Source organism: Trichechus manatus, unplaced genomic scaffold, assembly GCF_000243295.1.
Source record: "Trichechus manatus latirostris isolate Lorelei unplaced genomic scaffold, TriManLat1.0 scaffold00058, whole genome shotgun sequence".
Taxonomy (NCBI): Eukaryota; Metazoa; Chordata; class Mammalia; order Sirenia; family Trichechidae; genus Trichechus; species Trichechus manatus.
In genome coordinates this window covers 487947-508580 of record NW_004443994.1, presented here as the reverse complement: position 1 = coordinate 508580, position 20634 = coordinate 487947, and the positions used below count along the sequence as shown (strand labels likewise).

Sequence of the window (20634 nt, the reverse complement as noted above, 5' to 3'; positions counted from 1 at the left end):
TCGTTAGAGGAGCTATTACCTGTCTTCTGACAATATCTATTAACCGAGTAAAGCCCATCTCAAAAATATAACTCTAATAATTAAATCTACTTCATTCCTATTAGTCTTCTTATCATTTATATTTTCAAATGTTAATCTTTTTTCCCCTTGTTGTAACTTCTTCTTTTATCTCAACTTTTTAATTTTGAAAAATTTCTAAACTACAGAAGTTGAAAGACTAGTACAGTCAACATTCATACTCTTCACCTACATTCACTAACTACAATTTGACATTTTAATCTTTTTTCTCCCTCTCTTAATTTCTTCTGAACCATCTGAAAGCAAGTTACAGACATACTTCATCCCTAAAAACCTCAGCATATACTATCTATGAACAAAGAAATAATATATCATTTTTGATCCAGGATCCAATAAACAGATCACACATTACATTTGGTTTTCATGTCTCTTCAGTTTCCTAAACCCCCTCCCATCCTCCCTGACTTTTTGTGGTTGTAATCACAATGACACTTTGTAAGAGTCCAGGGCAGTTATTCTGTAGACTGTTTTACAATATGGATCTGTTTCCTCAGGATTAGATCCAGGTTAAAGACAATGCTACCTAAATAGATATGGTTTCTTTTAACTATCCTCATAGTTTCTGTGCCTATGTTTTATGTTCAATTAAATTATAAACCACCAGAAACCAAACCCACTGCCATCGAGTTGGTTCAAAACCATAAAGAAATTCCTTGAAAGATGCAGCCTTGCTTTTATTTCTTTGGTATTTCCCCAAAGCATGTAGCACAATCTCCATATATATTATAAACTCAATAAATAAATGAAAAACTCAAAAGCAAAGTTGACAACTGCTTCTAAGGATAGCAAAATAAACATTGAATAGTTTTATATCAGACTAAAAATATATGGGCTTTGCCTCTAAAATTTTTCATATAATTAAGCATGTAAACCGTTTAGCACAGTGCCAGGTATCGTATGTACAAAATATGTCTATGAAACATTAAACAGCTGCAGCTATAGGCAGAGATCAAGCCGACTGAATTGCTGAGGTTGGAAGAATGCAGGAATAAAGAATGTGGTCATCTATTATATCCCAGAATATTTTACGAGTAAACTGGGCTTTAAATGGAAGACTAAGACAACAGCAGATTTAATAAAAATCTTACCCTTTAAGTCTCACTTGACAGACAGACTGATTAGAACCGTTTCTTAGAGAAGAAGGAACAGCAAAATAGATCATTTAATTCCTACTTAAATAATGAAGCAGCTGAAAAGGGTACACAGGGACAACAAAATAATGGTACTAAAATAAAAATGTGTTATATAAGATGGAGTTCAGGGACTATTTAAAAAATTATTTCTGAAGCATCTAATATAGTTTTGAAGCCTTGGTGGTGCAGTGGTTAAGAACTCCGCTGCTAGCCAAAGGTTGGCAGTTCAAATCCACCAGCAGCTCCTTGGAAACCCTATGGGGGCAGTTCTACTCTGTCCTACAGGGTGACTATGAGTCGGAATCAACTCAACAGCCATGGATTTGGTTTTGGTTTTAATATAGTTTTAAAGTTTAAATTTAGATGATGCTTACTTGATTGGAGGTGAAATAAAAATGCCATCTAATATGTCATGAAAAGGAAAGGGGAAGCATTAAATATGACTTATTTGAAGAATTGCTTCTGTATAGAACAAGAGATCAGAAATACTTTGGATATAGTATATTCGAGAATATTTGGCATATAAGCCATTCCTAATTACAACCAGGTTTTGAACTACCAGTTGACATTTTGAAGTCCAGGCAGTCCCCAGAGAAAGTCCAACTTCCACATGTACTTGCACTTTAATGTTATGTAAATTAGCCCTCACTTTGAAATGAATGAACCCCTACAGACAACAAATTCTTCATCACAATCACCTTCACTTGCTGCGTGTGCAGCTTTTAAATCACTGAAAAGGCTTTGAGCCTTTTCTTGCACTAAATTAAGGCTAAATAAGAACTGTGTGTACCTATTCTGACGTACCTACAAATTCGACTTAAAGACACAATTAGGCTAGGGTCTTAAAAGCTTGTGAGTGGCCATTTAGATACTGCACTGGTCTCACTCCATCAGGAGCAAGGGAGAATAAAGAAAACTAAAGACACAAGGGAAAGATTATTCCAAAGGACTAATGGACCACAACTACCATGGCCTCCACCAGACTGACTCCAGTACAATTAGATAGTGCCCGGCTACCACCACTGACTGCTCTGACAGCGATCACAATCAAGGGTCCTGGACAGAGCTGGAGAAAAATGTAGAACAAAATTCTAACACACAAAAAAAGACCAGACATACTAGCCTGACAGAGACTGGAGAAACCCCGAGAGTATGGCCCCTGGACACCCTTTTAGCTCAGTGATGAAGTGATTCCTGAGGTTCACCCTTCATCCAAAGATTAGACAGGCCCATAAAATAAAATGAGACGAAATGGACACAGCAACCCAGGGGCAAGAACTAGAAGGCAGGAGGGGACAGGAAAGGTGGTAATAGGGAACCCAAGGTCAAGAAAGGAGAGTGTTGACATGCTGTGGGGTTGGTAACCAATGTCAAAAACAATATGTGTACTGTTTAATGAGAAGCTAGTTTGCTCTGTAAACCTTCAACTAAAGTACAAAGAATAAATAAATATATAAAATTAAAATAAATTTAAATCAACAAATGATTAAGACTAGTCCTCTACTCTGCCCCACACAAATCTGTTTCAAGTTTTGTTCAGTATGTAATCCAAATGCTTTTAAGATAGCATTTGCACTTCTCTTCCACTGACTATCTTCTATATAACAAAAAAACTATTTAAAAAAATGTACTACTACATGATGCCTATAAATGTCTTCTCTGGTGAGCTTCTGTAGATTCATATTTTCTGAAAAAAAAGGCTGATGTCATTGTCAGACATCTTGTAGTTGCCAGACAACTTTGTAATGCTGGAAACAAAATACCCCTGAAAACTGAACAAGCAAGCTAACATTGTTTTTCTAAAAAAAAAAAAAAAACTACTGAAGAAATCTGAAATTATTATGTGAACATTAGAAAATATTTTTTAAATCAAGATATATTCTGAAAGCAACAATGCAAATAGATTTAAAACCTACTCAACACTGTATAAAGACTGAATACTTAGCACATTTGCCCTCGAGATGTATAATATTATATAATGAATAGTTTTTATGACCCACTTAGCTAAATAAGCTCATGTTTCTTCTCATTTACAGAAGAGTTATTTGACTTTGTGGACAGATGTAGATTTTTGATTCTAGGAAAAAGAGTAATCATGGATCTTGCAGAGAGCTAATAATTATATGGCTAGATGATATATCACATATCACTAGGCTTTGCAGACACTCTCTAACAAGAAAGCCAACTTTAACTTTGTGTATCATTATTCTCTTGCTTCAGTGTATGGATTATAGTAACACCATATAATGTGATAAATCAATTCTGCAACAATAAAACAAGTTCACTGGTTTTCAAACACAGGTAATCCTCGACTTATGACAGGTTCCATTCCAACAACTCCATCGTTAAGTCGGTTTTGACCTAAGTTGAAAACCTTTCTTTTTTAAGTTTTCATTATTATGGCCTTTTATTATCACTGTCTTTATAAATCTGATTTTTGTCTTTGGGGGTTGGAAACTCTACATATAAACATCTGGCAATGATAACATCAACAAATTATGTGTTGCAACACTGTATGTAGTACACCTTACTAATGATAAGGTGTAAAAAAAAAAAAAAAAAAAGACGGTCTTAAGTGGGTTTTGTCATAACTCAAATACAATACGTGGTAAGTCAGGACTACCTGTAGATAAATATCATTCTAACTGCAGGACTTTATCACAAATACTTTCCTAATAAAGCTACTGTAATATGGTATTTGATTCAATACTATCTTTTCTTTGCATGAAGCCCAATTCCCATCCTCTTCAATATTTATAGACAGAACTTCACTTATTTATTATCATAGTCAGAACGCCAGGTGTTGGAGATATGTGTGCTTCTGCTGCTACAGAGATGGGTAAACTTGACTTCATAAGATAATTTCTTCCACTTTTCTTAAAATCATTTTATTAAATTATCTACCTATTTATCTAAAATCTCTGAGAATTCAGAACACAAGATTATGTTAAAAATATAAGCCAAAATAACAGTTTTCCAGGAGTTTACAGCTAATAATTATACAAATTACCAGTTAAGGATGAGATGAGATTCAGGAGGCAAGCTACAAAACTGACCTATATAGAGTACAGGTATTCATCAAAGAAAAGAAATATTCCTCCATCATAAATTGAGACAATATAATGATTTTTATTGCAGGGTATCTTGCCAAAAAATATTTTATATTTTTAAAAGGATATCATACCAAAGAGCATCAATTTTCTCTTCAAAAAGCCAAGCCATTCATTAATTCATTTATTTGACAAATACATGACTACACATTCTATGCAAGGAAATGTGTCAAATATTGTGAAGAATGTAAAATTATACAAAACTTGGTTGGCCCCTTCCCCCAAGAGATTTATGATTAGTTGAGATCAGCATAAAACCAAACCAGTTTCCATGGAGTTGATTCTGACTCGTAGTGATCCCATGTGTGTCAAAACAGCACTGCGCTCCATAGGGTTTTCAATGGCTGATTTTTCAGAAGTAGATCACAAGGTATTTATTTCTTCAGCGGTCTACTGCATTAACTATTTGCAGCACCCAGGGACTCTGAGATCAGGACACCATGTCCCTTTAAAATGCTTTACCCCCTTGAGATACAAAATTTGAGTGAGAAAATGTCAGAAAATATTTGTGAATGCCGTAAGTGGTGTTTACCTGATCTTGTAGTGACATCACTGGATTATTTTTGGTAGTGTTGATGTGAAGGACATGGTATTTATTCTTTGCACACAGGTCATAGGCGATATTGGTAAAAGAAGTGCTTGCAGTTTTGGGGACTCTGTTATAAATGATCACCATGTCCTCTTCCTCATCTAAAGCTGCATCTTGCCGAGGGCCATCCATTGTATGCCGCTGCTCAATTTCTCGTACTTCATGTCTTGCAATAGCCCTTTCTACAAAGAAAAACAGAGATGAATTAAGTATTTAGTAAGACTATAAGGAAGTTATGGACACTGAACTTTGGACAATGATAATGAAAGATAAAAACACAAACAAAGGAAAATAAAACACAAAGACAAAAGACCAAGGTATATAAAAAATATGGATAGACAGTTTGAGTTTCTAAGATGAACAATAGCTATGGCCTAGGACATAATTTTCCTATTCAAGGACTGGGTAAGAGCAGGTGGAGAAATGTTTTGAGGACCAAAAACTCAGAATCACCTTCAAAGAGTAATACATACGCACATCAAGAACAAAGGAATAAACAGTCATCAAGTTTAGAATTTCGCAGAACACAATTCAGAAGTCACTTTACGTTCTAAGAGAATTTCTACAACTTCAATTAATTCTCAAACACGCCAAGACAGACTACATGGAATGTTAAACTTCACGGTGCAAAAAAGGCACTTAGAAAATAAATCACTTATAATTTAAAGCAAAAGATTTTGAAATTTACTATTTAGGATTTGGTTAATCCCTGGTTTATCAAAATGTGGCAGGGCAGTGACTACAAATACTCATGTGATTTTAGGTAACAAGAGTAAAAACAATACCAACACAAACCCTTTTTCCTTTTATTGTTGGGTTACAGGTAAGTCCTGGCTATGTTTAATCCTTGGTTCCTCTAATTCAAATCACTGTCTACTACGCAGTTTGAAAAGCAGTTATATTTTGCTGTCTACTAACTTCTACTTGACGTAAACTTCAGCTTCAAATATTTTTTAGAATACGAAAACAAGAAAGGGAGAAGGAGGGAAAAGAAAGGAGGTAATGAGGAAAAGACCCCTAGTAGGATTACAAATTACTTTGCACAACGACAGTCCCTCACATTTTGGAACGAGATAGAGGTGGTGGTTTCACAACAATGTGAATGTACTAAATGTCACTGAATTGTTCACTTTAAAATGGTTAACGTTATATGAATTTCACCTCACGAAAAACAAATTTACAACGAGAAAGTATTCTAAAACGTAGGTATCGAATAATATGGGTTCCTTCAGTAACAATAATGTTAAAACAACCCTAAGAGCAGGGCTTTGAACAAGTTCATTCTGGTTTGACCTCCTGCTGAGAATTTGCATTTCCACCCCAAATATACTAAATCAGAATCTACATTTTAACAAGATCCCCAGGGGTGGTCAAATCAGAACGAACTGATTTGAAGCCTTGCTTAAGAGGCACTATTAATTTTTTTTTATTGTGCTTGAGGTGACAGTTTACAGAGTAAATTAGTTTCTCATTAAACAATACACAAATTGTTTTTGTGACATTGGTTGCCAACCCCCGATGTGTCAACACTCTCCTCTTCTCAACCTTGGGTTCCCCATTTCCATTCGTCCAGTTTTCCTGCCTTCTCTTTCTTTTGGGTTGGTGTGCTCAGTTAATCTCTATACATGGTTGAACTATGTGTGTTTTGTTTGTTTTATAGGCCTGTCTAACCTGTAGCTGAAGGGTAAACTTCAGGAGTGATTTCAGTACTCAGTTAAAAGGTTGTCTGGGGGCCATACTCTCGGGGTTTCTCCAGTCTCTGTCAGACCAGTAAGTCTGGTCTTTTTTTGTGAGTTTGAATTTTGTTCTACATTTACCTTCAGCTCTATCTGGCACCCTCTATTGTGATCCTTGTCACAGCAGTCGGTGGTGGTAGCCAGGCACTACTGAGTTGTGCTGGCCTCAGCTTGGTGGAGGCTGTGGTAGTTGTGGTCCGTTAGTCCTTTGGACTAATATTTCCCTAGTGTCTTTTGTTTTCTTCATTTTCCTTTGCTCCAGATGGGGTGAGACCAGTAGAGGTATCTTAGATAACTGCTCACAAGCTTTTAAGGCCCCAGACACTACTCACCCAAGCAGGATGTAGAGCATTTTCTTTATGAACTATGTTATGCCAATTGAGATAATGTCCCCCAAAACCATGGTCCCCGGCCCTCAGCCCAGAACCTCAGTCCCTCACTGAGTCTGGATATGTCCATGGAGCTTCTATGACTTTGCCTTGGTCAAGCTGTGCTGGCTTTCCCAGTATTGTGTACTGTCTTACCCTTCACCAAAGTTACCACTTACCTATCGTCTAGTTAGCATTTTTCCCGCCTTACTCCTCCTCTCCCTTGTAAACATTAAAGATTGTTTCTTTTTATGTGTAAACCTTTTCATGAGTTTTTATAATAATGGTCTCATACAGTATTTGTCTTTTTGTGATTGATTTATTTCACTCAGCATAATGCCCTCCAGATTCATCCATGTTGTGAGATGCTTCACGGATTCATCACTGTTCTTTATCGTTGCATAGTATTCAATTGTGTGTAACTGCCATAGTTTGTTTACTCACTCATTTGTTGATGGGCACTTAGGTTGTTTTCATCTTTTTGCTACTGTGAATAATGCTGCAAAGAACACGGGTGAGCATATATCTACTCGTGTGACGGCTCTTATTTCTCTAGGATATACTCCTAGGAGAGGGATTGCTGGATCATATGGGATTTCTATTTCTAGCTTTTTAAGGAAACACCGTATCATTTTCCAAAATGGTTCTACCATTTTGCACTAACACCAGCAGTGCAGAAGAGTTCCAATCTCCTGTAGCCTCTCCAACATTTGTTATTTTCTGCTTTTTTGATTAATGCCAGTAATGTCGGGGTGAGATGATATCTCACTGTAGTTTTGATTTGCAGTTCTCTAATGGCTAGTGATCGTGAGCATTTCCTCATATGTTTGTTAGCCACCTGAATATCTTCTTCAGTGAAGTGTCTCTTCATATCCTTCGCCCATTTTTTAATTGGATTATTTGTCTTTTTGTTGTAGAGGTGTTGTATCTTCCTACACATTTTACAGATTAGATAGCCAAAATTATTTTCCTAGTCTGTAGGTTCTCTTTTAATTCTTTTGGTGAAGTCTTTTGATCAGTGTGTTTAATTTTTAGAAGGTCCCAGTTATCCAGCTTATCTTCTGATGTTTGTGTATTGTTAGTTATGGTTTGTATCCTGTTTATGCTGTGTATTAGGACCCCTAGCTTTGACTCTATTTTTTCTTCCATAATCTTTATAGTTTTGGGTTTTATATTTAGGTCTTTGATCCATTTTGAATTAGTTTTCATGTATGCTGTGAGGTATAGATCCTGTTTCATTTTTTTACAGATGGACATCCAGTTTTGCCAGCACCATTTGTTAAAAAGACTGTCTTTTCCCTGTTTAATGGACTTTGGACCTTTGTCAAAGATTAGGTGACTTTAGGTGGATGGATTTACATCTGGGTTCTCAATTCTATTCGATTGGTCAATGTGTCTGTCGTTGTACCAGTACCAAGCTGTTCTGACTACCATAGCTGTATAGTAGGTTCTGAGGTCAGGTACTGCAAGTCCTCCAACTTTATTCTTCTTCTTCAATAGTGCTTTACTTATCCGGGGCCTCTTTCCTTTCCATACACAGTTAATGATTAGTTTTTTCATCTCTTTAAAGAATGTTGTTGGTATTTGGATCGGGATTGCATTGTATTTGTAGATTGCTTTGGGTAGAACTGACATTTTCACAATGTTGAGACTACCTATCCATAAGCATTGTATGTTTTCCCATTTATGTAGGTCTCTTTTGGTTTCTTGCAGTAGTGCTTGCTTTGTAGTTTTGTTTGCATAGGTCTTTTACATCCCTGGTTAGATTTATTCCTAAGTATTTTATTTTTTTAGGGGCTATTATAAATACTATTGTTTGCCTGATTTCCTTTTCGTAGTTCTCTTTATTGGTGTATAAGAATCCAATTGATTTTTGTATGTTTATCTTGTATTGTGCTACTCTGCTGAATTTTTCTATTAGTTCCAGTACTTTTCTCGTGGAGTCTTTTGGGTTCTCTATGTATAGTACCATATCATCTGCAAATAGGGACAGTTTTACTTCTTCTTTATCAATTTGGATGCCCTTTATTTCTTTTCCTTGCCTTATTGCTCTAGCTAGGACTTTCAGCACAATGTTAGGAGCAGTGATAAGGGACATTCTTGTCTTGTTCCTGTTCTCAGGCAGAATGTTTTCAGCCTCTCTTCGTTGAGAATGATGCTGGCTATTGGTTTTGTATGGATGCCCTTTGTTATGCTGAGGAATTTCCCTTCTGTTCCTATTTTTTTTTTGAGCATTTTTATCAGGAATGTGTGTTGGACTTTATTGAATGCCTTTCCTGCAGTGACTGAGATGATCATGTGATTCTTTTCTTTTGCTTTATTTATGTAGAATCACTATAATTATCCTCATTTAGATGAGGAAATGAAATCACAAAGAAATTAAATAGTCACCAGCTGAGTAATGAGGTCAAGATACCATCCTAGGTCTTTCTGACTTCAGTCTGTGCTCCACATCATTCTGGTTGTCTGAGATTTACTGTGTTTCTACATCAGGATGGAGTAGAGCCTCACTGTTAAATACAGTATTACACTATTACAGATGTAGGTTTCCCTGGGTGGTGCAAACGGTTAAAGTGCTCAGCTGCTAAACACAAGGTTAGAGGTTTGAGTCTACCCAGAGGCACCCTGGAAGAAAGGTCCGGTGATCTGCTTCTGAAAAATTAGCCATTGAAAATTCTATGGAATATACTTCTACTCTGACACACATGGGGTGCAATGAGTCAGAACTGACTTGACACCAGTAAAATTACAGAAGTACATTTTTTTGGGAAGTATGGAGCCCTCCCTGGTGGTGCAGTGGTTAAGAGCTATTGCTGCTAACCAAAACGTCAGCAGTTCGAATCCACCAGCCACTCCTTGGAAACCCTATGCGGCAGTTCTACTCTGTCCTATAGGGCCACTATGAGTTGGAATCAACTCGACGGCAATGGGTATCTGTTTGTAAAGTATAAAATATTATAGTTAAAAATCAGAGGTGAGCTGACTTCAAGGCTTACTTTCTACATCAGCATAACAAAGACAACCCATTCCCGAATGGATTATAACCACCCGTATAGAGGTTAGGATTTACAACACGTATTTTGAGGGGACACAATTCAACCCATAACAACCATCTTGGCAAAAACTACTCATAGGGCCCTATCTAAATGCAGGAGTGAAGCCCTGGTGGTGCAGTGGTTAAGAGACTGGCTGTTAACCAAAATGTCCACAGTTCAAATCCACCAGCTGCTCCCTGGAAACCCTATGGGGCAGTTCTACTCTGTCCTATATGGTCGCTATGAGTGGGAATCAACTAGATAACAATGGGTACATGCACGGGTAGTGGTGAGAAATTTAGTCCTTGGGTGTGCAGGTGTTTCCTAGCAATAAATACATACTATGCGTGCGAAAGGATGACTATTTGGTGTTAGCCATCTCCTCACACTGATACAAAAAGCAGGTATATGAGTGATAAAGTATGACACAGGTGGGAGATACGAGAACTTTCTCCATTTCTACACAGAACATAGCATCAATTTTGGTACCACGAGAACCCTAGTACATTCTGGCATTTCCTCTTGAGTCAGCAGCAGAGATGATGATGCTTGATTGGAGACAGTTGCCCAGTGAACAAAGAGGTGAAGCAGACACTTAGGAGATGGAGAGGATTCTGCTTTTTCTCTTTTTAAACATATGTGAAACATTCTTGTGGATTTTTAGACATATCAAAAAGGCGTTTTAATAGACAATAGGGTGCTATGTGAACATCTGGGGCCAAGACCAAAACTAAATTATTAATGTAATATATACATATCCATATACATTCACAGGGTTAGTGTGAAGGAAACTTGCATGCTCAGTTTTAGACATACTGAGTTTCAAGTGTCCATGGAATACATGGGCAGTAATGTGTAGGCTGCTGAAGATACACATTTTCAGGAGAAATCTGTGAACTAAAGATAGAAATTTAGGAGTTCCAACACAAAGACAGCAGCCTGATGTCAATGGAACGAATAGGTTATGCAGGCAGAGTACAGAGTTAAAAATCTGTTGTTGTTGAGTGCTGTTGAGTCAAGATAAAGAGCATTAAAACAGAATTTTGAGACCACTGCCCTTGACTTAAAGATCTCTACTACCAACACTACCTGTGAAATATGTGCAATACAACAACAACAAAAAATCCTTTAGTATCATTGCAAGATCATGTGCTTACTTATTAATGAGCATTGTAAGTGTTTTTTGACCATGCTGTCCACTTTAAAATATTCATTATTTAGTACCACTTCAACAGATAAGGAGTAGTGAGACATACTTGCTTCATCTCTTAATGATATGCCTTTGGATGTTTTCTTGAGGACACTAGTGGGCATAGCTGGGCCTCACTACTACAGAATACATTTAACTAAAATAAATCTCTGATGGCATTTGTTTTTCCAGAGTAAACATAAAGATGTGATAATATGGAAGATGTGAAGAAGGAAGAAAGTAAATTATTCACAGAAGACACTTAAAAATTATTAAAATGTGAACACTGGCGGGGGGGGGAGTGGCGATATAATAAAAGGAACTGAATTATATGCAAGCTTTGTAATCCAGCTAAAATATTAATTTTGATACTAAACTAGCAGGAAAATTCAGAGATTTCCTCAATTCTTAGAAGTCCAAACTGCCATTAAAACAGACATGCCTTCATTGTTGAAATAAATATCACACCAAGATTAAAGCATTTTCAAAATTAAGAAAGAAATGCCAGCACTGTCTACAAAGCTGAATTATTTTCACACTTCAACAACTGCACCTGGTGCTTCATTCACCAGTAAGAATAAAGAGTAACTGGGACTCATCTCCAGCTGGGTTTGGAGCTCATTAACTAAAACTTAATGCAACAGCTGTTTGAAAATTAGAATTAGTGATGCTGGAAACTTGCTATCATTTCAAAAGTTTGATATACATCACATTCTAGAGCAGTAGTTCTCAATTTGAGCGTATCAGAATCACTCGGAGGGTTTCTTAAAACACAGATTCTTACCTCCCCCCTTTTATCTTCTCCCTAAGTTACTAATTCAGTAGAGCCTGAGAATTTGCATTTCGAGCAAGTTCCAAGATTATGCTGTATGATGGTCCAAGGACACTTTTGAGAATTAGTTTTCTACAGAGCATTTCTGTTGGTTTATTAAGAAGACAGATGCAGAATATACTCTTTTGCATGTAAGGAATTAATTGGTGCCCCATTAATCTGGAATTTGTGATAATTTTAGATATGGCTTAGTTTGTGAAAAACAATGCTACTCAACTTCATGGTATAAACTCATCGTGAGGGTGTTCTGGTCATGACATCTGTCACCGTCTAACTCATGGCATTGATTCTACTGGGTTACATCGGTGTTCTATCCCCCTCACTGCTCCTCACCAACCATTAGGTCTTGTAAGGCTAGGCAGTTCCTCTTTCAAGGATGCTGTAACCATCATTATGGGAAGCACAAGTAAAATGTTTAAATTATTCATGAGAATAAACTGTTAACAAACCTTTGAAAATGCAACATTTATTAATTCTGACTGACCTTGACTGTACGCTCCCCTGACACTTTTAGTCTGAGATCCTCACTTTTGGACACAACCACGAATTCAAGAACCATTTTAAAGATATAGTCCCTTTTGTAACATTCTACTATAGATGAATAAATTATAATTAGACTACAATTTCCAGTCCTAACTTACTGAAATTATATGAAGAAATTCTGATTAGATTACAATTTCTCATCCTATGCCACCAATATTTCAAATACCAGCAGGGTCACCCATGGTGGACAGGTTTAAGCAGAGCTTTCAGACTAAGATAGATTAGGAAAACATGTCTGGTGATCTACTTCTGAAAATTAGCCAATGAAAACCCTATGGATTACAACTGAACACTGTCCAATACAGTGCTGAAGATGAGCTCCACAAGTTGGAAGACACTCAAAATACACAGCAGCCACAGCAATGGACTTGAGCATACCAATGATCACAAAGACGGTGTGGGATCAGACAACATTTCATTCGGTTGTACAAGGTGTCACTATGATTCAGAGCTACTCGACGGCAGCCAATAACAATAAGCTTATTGAAATAGTTAAAAGCCGAATTTCAAGTAGATTGCACATTTTACATTGTTATTTAAGACTAAAAATTGAGTTTTAAAATTAATTTTTATATTAAGTTTTACATTTTCTGAGGAACTTTTAGTTGGATTTTAGCTTTTTAGTTGGATTTACACTTTCAATGGGCTTTTAAAAATTAGTTATTCTAGAGAAGTTCATTTTTAAACACAAACTTCCAACAGTCTCTTCTTTTACATTTTGTCTTGTGACAAAAAACAGTATCCTGTTAACTACAATTCTTTATTAGTCGGCAATTCCACATATGTCTACTGTGCAATAATAACTAGTAGTCTCAATAATGACCTGACATACAGAAAATTCTAGCCAGCCTTATCAATCATCAAATATTAAAACTTGACCATATGTGTCTTAAGTGTTTTACTGTATTTTGATTATGTGAAATATTGATAATCCAAGTACCATATGGATAAAATCCTCAAGTAAAACATTCTTTACCTTGTAGACAACTGAACACTTACCATACAATACTACTAATAGTTATTTTAATATCTACTTTATAATAAAAGTATAATAAAACAATCTGAACATATCCTATATTAGCTTTCAAATCCATATACTTTTAAACAGATTTGCCCATGCTAAAAATAAAATCATAATCATTATGTAAAGGTATCCATTGTTGTTGAGTGATTCTGACCCACAGTGACTTCATATGTAAAGGTATGCATTGATAAAATCAATGGGGATGAGGGCAAAGTAACAAGTATACAAAACTGTTTATTCTTTAACCTTTTAATCTCCTTGAATCAGGCAACTTAAGTACATTCTAATTCCATATTACCAAACCAGTTGCCATCAAGTTAATTCTGACTCATGGCGACCTCATGTGTGCCAAAGCAGAACTATGCTCCAAAGTGTTTCTAATGGCTGATTTTTTTGGAAATAGATCACCAGGCTTTTCCTTCCAAGGCACCTCTGAGTGGACTTGAACCCCCAACTCTTCAGTTAGCAGCTCAGCATGTTAACTGTTTGTACTACCCAGGGACTCTACATTGAGACCAAACAAATTGCAGAAACTTAAAAATCACAGTAGAATTCACATATCTTTTTGGGGGAAAAAGCACAAGTGTTTAAAAGGCTACCTTCTTTCTCTAAAGGGAAGGTGGTGACTATTACCCAGCACATTGTACAAATCAACAGATTTGTTTAATGAAAGCAATATGGTACTATTGAATTAAACCATATAGGAGATATAATCTTTTACTGAGCAACCAAAGGAAGGACAGTGTTAAAACAAAGTGAAGGTTTCATGTATTTGATCTCTATTAACCTAGCAATGTTATATACAGCATGTCAAGACTGTTTTATGCAGGTATGACATTCTAAAAATATATTCTCTTGGCACCATATGAATCAGAAAAGTTAGAGATTAAAATGTTCAAATAACCAGGGCAGACAATGGTTTCCAAACCCAGAAGAATCTAACAATCATATGGAGAGTTACATTATTTTAAAATGGATTCCAGGGCATAATGGCCAGAGATTGGGCTGGGGACGTACTAGGAAATCTGTATTTTTAAAAAGTTCACAAGGTGATATAAGACCCTGGATAATCTAAAACCTGTACCAAATAGGAGCCATTAAAAAGCATACTACAATAATACTGGAACCTGGTTAATACATTTTTGCTGACTCTAATTTGTGACCCTGAGGGTATCATTCTCTATTTCATCCTTCTATAACTAACATATTATGAAAGAACTCTCTGTAGCATAATTCCTCATCTTTGGAGGTCATTTTATTTGTAATGCAGTTCTGCCTTCTTCCTCAGCTTTGGCTTTCCTTGCTTTTTGGTAGCCTAAGATAAGCTGGATATAGTAAGTTTAAACAAAACAAAATGATTGTAATAGCAATTAAATTTTATGAAAGAAGTTACATAATTAAATTCATTAGAGCATCCAAATTTTTAAATCATATTTATAATTATTAAAATTAGTACTCCACACATTAAAAGCAAATGATCCAAATAGCCCAATTAAAAGGTAGAGATTGTCAGGCTGGATAAAAATGCAAGACTCAATTATATGGCGCTTATAGGAAACCCACTTTAAATAAAAGAAACAAATAAATTAAAATGAAAAGACTGGAAAAAGATATATCATGAATTAATATGAATCAAAAAAAGTTAGAGTAGCCATATTACTAACAAGATTTCAGAGCAAAGAATATTATCAGGGGTCAAGAGGAATATTCCATAATTATCAAAAGGATACAACAATCCTAAACATTTGTGCACATGTAAGAGATTCTGAAAACATACAATTAAAGGAAAAATAAATCTGCAAGTATAGTCAATGATTTTATCATCATTCTCTCCACAACTGATAAAATGAATAGACAGAAAATCGTAAGGATATAGAAAACCTGAACAATACTGTCAACCAACTTGACCTTAACGACATTTATAGAACACTTCAACCAGAATAGACACATACTCTTTTCAAGCACACACGGAACACTTAAGATAGACCATATTCTGAGTCATAAAACAAAGCTTGCTAAATTTAAAAGAATTCAAATCATACAAAATATGTTCGCAAATTACAATGGAATTAAATTAGAAATAAATAACACAAGGATATTTGAAAAATCCACAAATATTTCGGAACTAAATAACATGCTTCAAATAACCCATGGGTTAAAAAAAAAGTCAAGCCCTAGGGACCACAGTTTCGGAAGACATCCAGGTCAACTGGCATAACACACTTGATTAAGAAAATGTTCTACATTCCACTTTGGTGAGTGGCTTTTGGGGTCTTAAAAGCTTGCGAGCGGTCATCTAAGATACATCAATTGGTCCCATCCCACTTGGAGCAAAGGAGAGTGAAGAAAACCAAAGACACGAGAAAAATTAGTAGTTCAAAGGACTAAAGGACCGCACGAACCACAGAGTCCGTCAGCCTGAGACCAGAAGAACTAGATGGTGCCCGGCCAACACCAATGATCGCCCTGACACGGAATACAACAGAGAGCTCTGGATAGAGCAGGAGAAAAATGTAGAACAGAACTCAAATTCATGTAGAAAGACTAGACTTAATGGTCTGACACAGACTGCAGGAACCCTGAAACTATGCCCCTCCCAAAAAAGAAAAAGTCAAAAGGGAAATTAGAAAAGTATTTTAAAACTAATAAATAAAAATGAAACATCAAAATTGGTGAGATGTAACTAGCAGTGCTTAGAGGGAAATTTACAGCATTATATGACTACACTAAAAAAGAAAGAAGGTATAACTAACATGAATGACCTAACTTCCACCCTAACAAAGTAGAAAAAGAAAATAAAAGCAGAAATCAGTGAAATTGCCTACATAAAAAAAAAAAAAAAAAAAAGAAGAAAAATCAATAAAACCAAACGCTGGTTCTTTGAGAAAATCAATAAAATTTATAAACCTCTTATTGCCAGACTAATACGAAAAAGAAAGAAAAGAAACAAGTTATCACTATTAGGAATAAAAAAGGAAATAGCAAATAGCACTACAGAGAACAAGAGAATATTATAAACAACTCTATGCCAATAAGTAATGGCCAAATTACTTAAAACACAAGTTAATAAAGCTCACTCAAGAAGAAACAGATAAACTGAATAATATTTTACTAATTAAAAAAATTAAATATACAGATAAAACCCCCCCCACAAATAAAACAACAGGCCCAGATGACTTCACTGGGGAATTCTACCAAACATGTAAGAAAAAAATAATACAAATTTAATGCAAACTCTTAAAGTAAAATGAAGAGAACACTTCCCAATTCACTCTATGAGCTCAGCATTACTCTGATACCAATATCAGATAGATATTACAAGAAAACTAGCAACTAATACTTCTTATTGCTTATCCTAGGAATGCAAGGTTGGTTTAACATTTTAAAAAATCAGCATAATTCACTTTATTAACAAGCTAAAAACCAAAAACTGTATGATCATTTCCATCAAAGCAGAGAAAGCATTTGACAAAAATTGAACATCCATTCTAGATAAAAATCTCAGCAAACTAGGAATAGAATGTAAGATTTTATAAATAATAATTATAAAACATTGCTGGGAAAAATGAAATAAGACCTAAATAGAGAGCTATGCCACATTCATGTTCGGAAGACTTAGTATTTTTAAGATGTCACTTCTCCCAAAATTGATCTATAGTTGCAAAGCAATCCTAATAAAAATTCCGTCAGTCTTTTTGGTATAAATTGACCAGCAGATTCTACAATTTATATGGAAACACAAAGGACTGAAAACAGTCAAAACAATTTTGAAAAAGGCAACAAAATTGAAGGACTTATACTACCTGATTTCAAGACTTACTATAAAATTACAGTAATCAAGACAGTATGGTACTGGCATGAAGTCAGACATTTAGATCAATGGAAGAGAACACCAAACCCAAAACCAAACCCACTGCCATCGAATCGATTCTGACTCAGAGTGACCCTACAAAACAGAGTAGAATTGCCCCATAGGGTTTCCAAGGCTGTAAATCTTTACAGAAGCAGACTGCCACATCTTTCTCCCGCGGAGTGGCTGGTGGGTTCAAACCGCCCAACTTTTGGTTAGCAGCCAAGTGCTTAACCACTGCGCCACCAAGCCTGCCTTATGGAAAAGAACAGTGATCTAGAAACACAATCACACAAATACGGTCAGCTGATTTTTGACAGAGCTAGCAAGGCAAGTCAATGGGGGAAATGATCATCTTTTCAGTCAATGGCATAAAAACTGGACAGCCGTATGTTTAAAAAAACCTTCACTCTTACTTCAGACCTTATATGAAAATATATTCAAACTAAATGTAAGAGCTAAAACAATAAAACTTCTAGAGGAAGCATACTCCTAATAACTTTGGGTTTGGCAAAGATTTCTTAACTATGACCCAACAAGCAAGAACTACAACAGCAAAAATCAATATACTGGACTTCACCAAAGAGACACAAAAATGAAAAAGAGAATCACACTGGGAGAAAATATTTACAAAATACATGGCCAACAAAACATCTATATATAAAATATATTTAAAAAAAAACCCTTACAACTCAATAAGAAAGCAACTAATCCAAGTTTTAGAAATGAGCAAAAGATATGGACATTTTCCACAAAAAGATAATATAGATAACAGGTAAGAATGTGAAAAGATGCTCAACACTGTTAGTCATTAGGGAAAAGAAAATTTAAAATCACAGTGAAATACAATGAACCACTTATTAAAATGGCTAAAATTAAAGATTGACCATACTAAGTCTTGACAAGGATCTGGAGGAACTGGGATTCTCATACACTGCTGGTGGGATTATAAAATGCAACAACCACTTTGGAAAACAGTCTGACCAAAAAACCAAACCCACTGCCATCGAGTCGATTCTGACTCATAGTGACCCTACAGGACAGAGCAGAACTGCCCCATAGAGATTCCAAGGAGCACCTGGTGGATTCAAACTGCCGACCTTTTGGTTAGCAGCCATAGCACTTAACCACTACATCACCGGGGTTTCCAACAGTCTGACAGTTTATTAAAAAGTTAAACATACATCTACCATGGAATCCAGCCATTCCATCTCCAGGCATTTACCCAAGAGAAACGAAAGCATATGTCCAAATGTACTCGGTAGCTTTATTCTTAATAGCCCAAAATGGGAAGGAATGCACACGTCCATTAACAAGTAAATGACTACACAAATGGTGGTATATCCATACAATGCATTACTCCTCAATAGTAAAAAGGAATGAACTATTAAAATATACAACAACACAAATGAATGTAAAAATCATTATGCTGACTTAAAGCAAGACCCTCCTCCCAAAAAGAGTAAAATTGTATAACATATACACAAATAAAGAAGACAATGAAGTTACCAGTTTCATAAAGTCTATCTTTTAGTCAGCTGTGTGTTCCCAAACTAGTTTATACTAGCTATATTTGTCATAATTTCCTAAATCAATGAAATGTGAATGCAAAAAGAGGGGCTGCTGCTTCCATGAAAATAAAATTGAATGCTCTGAAAATGCCCAGTAAAACTGCTATTGAATCAAACACTGGTAAGACAATTGCAAAGACTTTAAAGAGAAAAAGTTGGAGGAAATCTACATTGTTTTGCAAAAGTTTTTGCTACATTGTAAAGAAACTCAAACTAGAAAATGCAAACTAAGTATCAGAAGTGTGCTTTACAAAACAAAGATAATGTGGAACTTCCATAAACAGACCCATACTCAAAGGAAAAAAAAGGTTCTTTTATATTTTGATATGTGCATGAATGAATGCATGCTTAATATTTTCACTTAAAATATATAAGGTACAACTTCCTCATGCATCAACCAGCAAAATAGCGGCTTTGAATTCATTTTTTTCTTACTGTAATAAGCGACTGTACTCCTGAAAAAGACGGATTCACAAAACCAGAAAAAAAAGGGAGGAAATTACATATAATCTCACCATTAAAATATAACCACTGTAAATATTTGGGAACATTTCTTTGCTGTTTTTCCCTATGCTTTTATTGAAAAGTAATCATAACACAGAAACTTTTGTATCTTGTCTTTTTTGTTAACTTCACAAATATGCTAGCTCTCTCATGTTATTGAAAACAATGTTATTTTAATAATCTGGCACAGGCTTTTAAAATTATAGAAGCCATGTATACACATACTGATGTCTACTTATACTGTTTATCTATACTGAGTGCAAAAAGTGTCATTCATTTCTCACTTTTCTTGAATAGAGAAGTAGGCATTAAAGGTAATATGGATTAAGAAAAACTAAACTTGGATTCTTGAATAAGACTCCACAGGAAATAAATAATTACCACTTTACTTTTTAAAAAAGGACTAACAATATTTCTCCACCTTATTCTCATTTATTACCTCCGCGATTCAAATCTACAAGGGCAGCTTCTCAGAAAGACTAAAACAACCAGAAGATAATCGCTGTTGACTTACATAACTACCTGTGACAGTTACCAAAACACATTCCACTTGAAAGGAAAGCAGTAAAAACAATTACCTATGTGGAATTTTTTATAAAAGGAGTTTCAAAAACATCCCTCACTTATGTGTTAAGACAGAAATATAAATTGACATTTCATTCCTGGTGTCTAGTTTCTGCATTCCTATGCTTGTGTTCTAGTGACTCAATAAAATATAATGACGATGGTAAGAACAGTAATGGTGTCAACTAGGAAGCCAAGAAAAAGTAGAGTTGTAATGTCCAAAAACATGGGTGCTGCCTGTGATTGCCGTTTATAAAGAGACCTTTATTTTTGTATTTTCTAAAACCACACAAAAATATTGCCACAAGATAAAATTATATGACTGGATACTGCTATTATTCAATACTACAGAATCCTTATCTGGTTAAGTGTTTTGGTCTGTTGAAATGCATCAAGATTACTTACCAATGATTTGTTCTGAAACTAACATCTAAATATATATAAATATATATTATATATTATATATATATTATATATTATATAAATATAAATATATATAAATTTTAAA

The 20634-nt window shown here is 35.3% G+C and overlaps 1 protein-coding gene across 2 annotated transcripts in view; it reads right to left on the bottom strand.

Moving 5' to 3' along the window:
* Nucleotides 1-20634, bottom strand: part of HS2ST1 (heparan sulfate 2-O-sulfotransferase 1) — a 182650-nt gene that overhangs the window by 37370 nt on the left and 124646 nt on the right. For both annotated transcript variants that reach the window (XM_004378710.3, XM_023733354.1), the window contains exon 2: nucleotides 4854-5092. In XM_004378710.3, the coding sequence (XP_004378767.1) occupies nucleotides 4854-5092 (239 nt within the window). The remainder of the gene's footprint in view (nucleotides 1-4853; nucleotides 5093-20634) is intronic.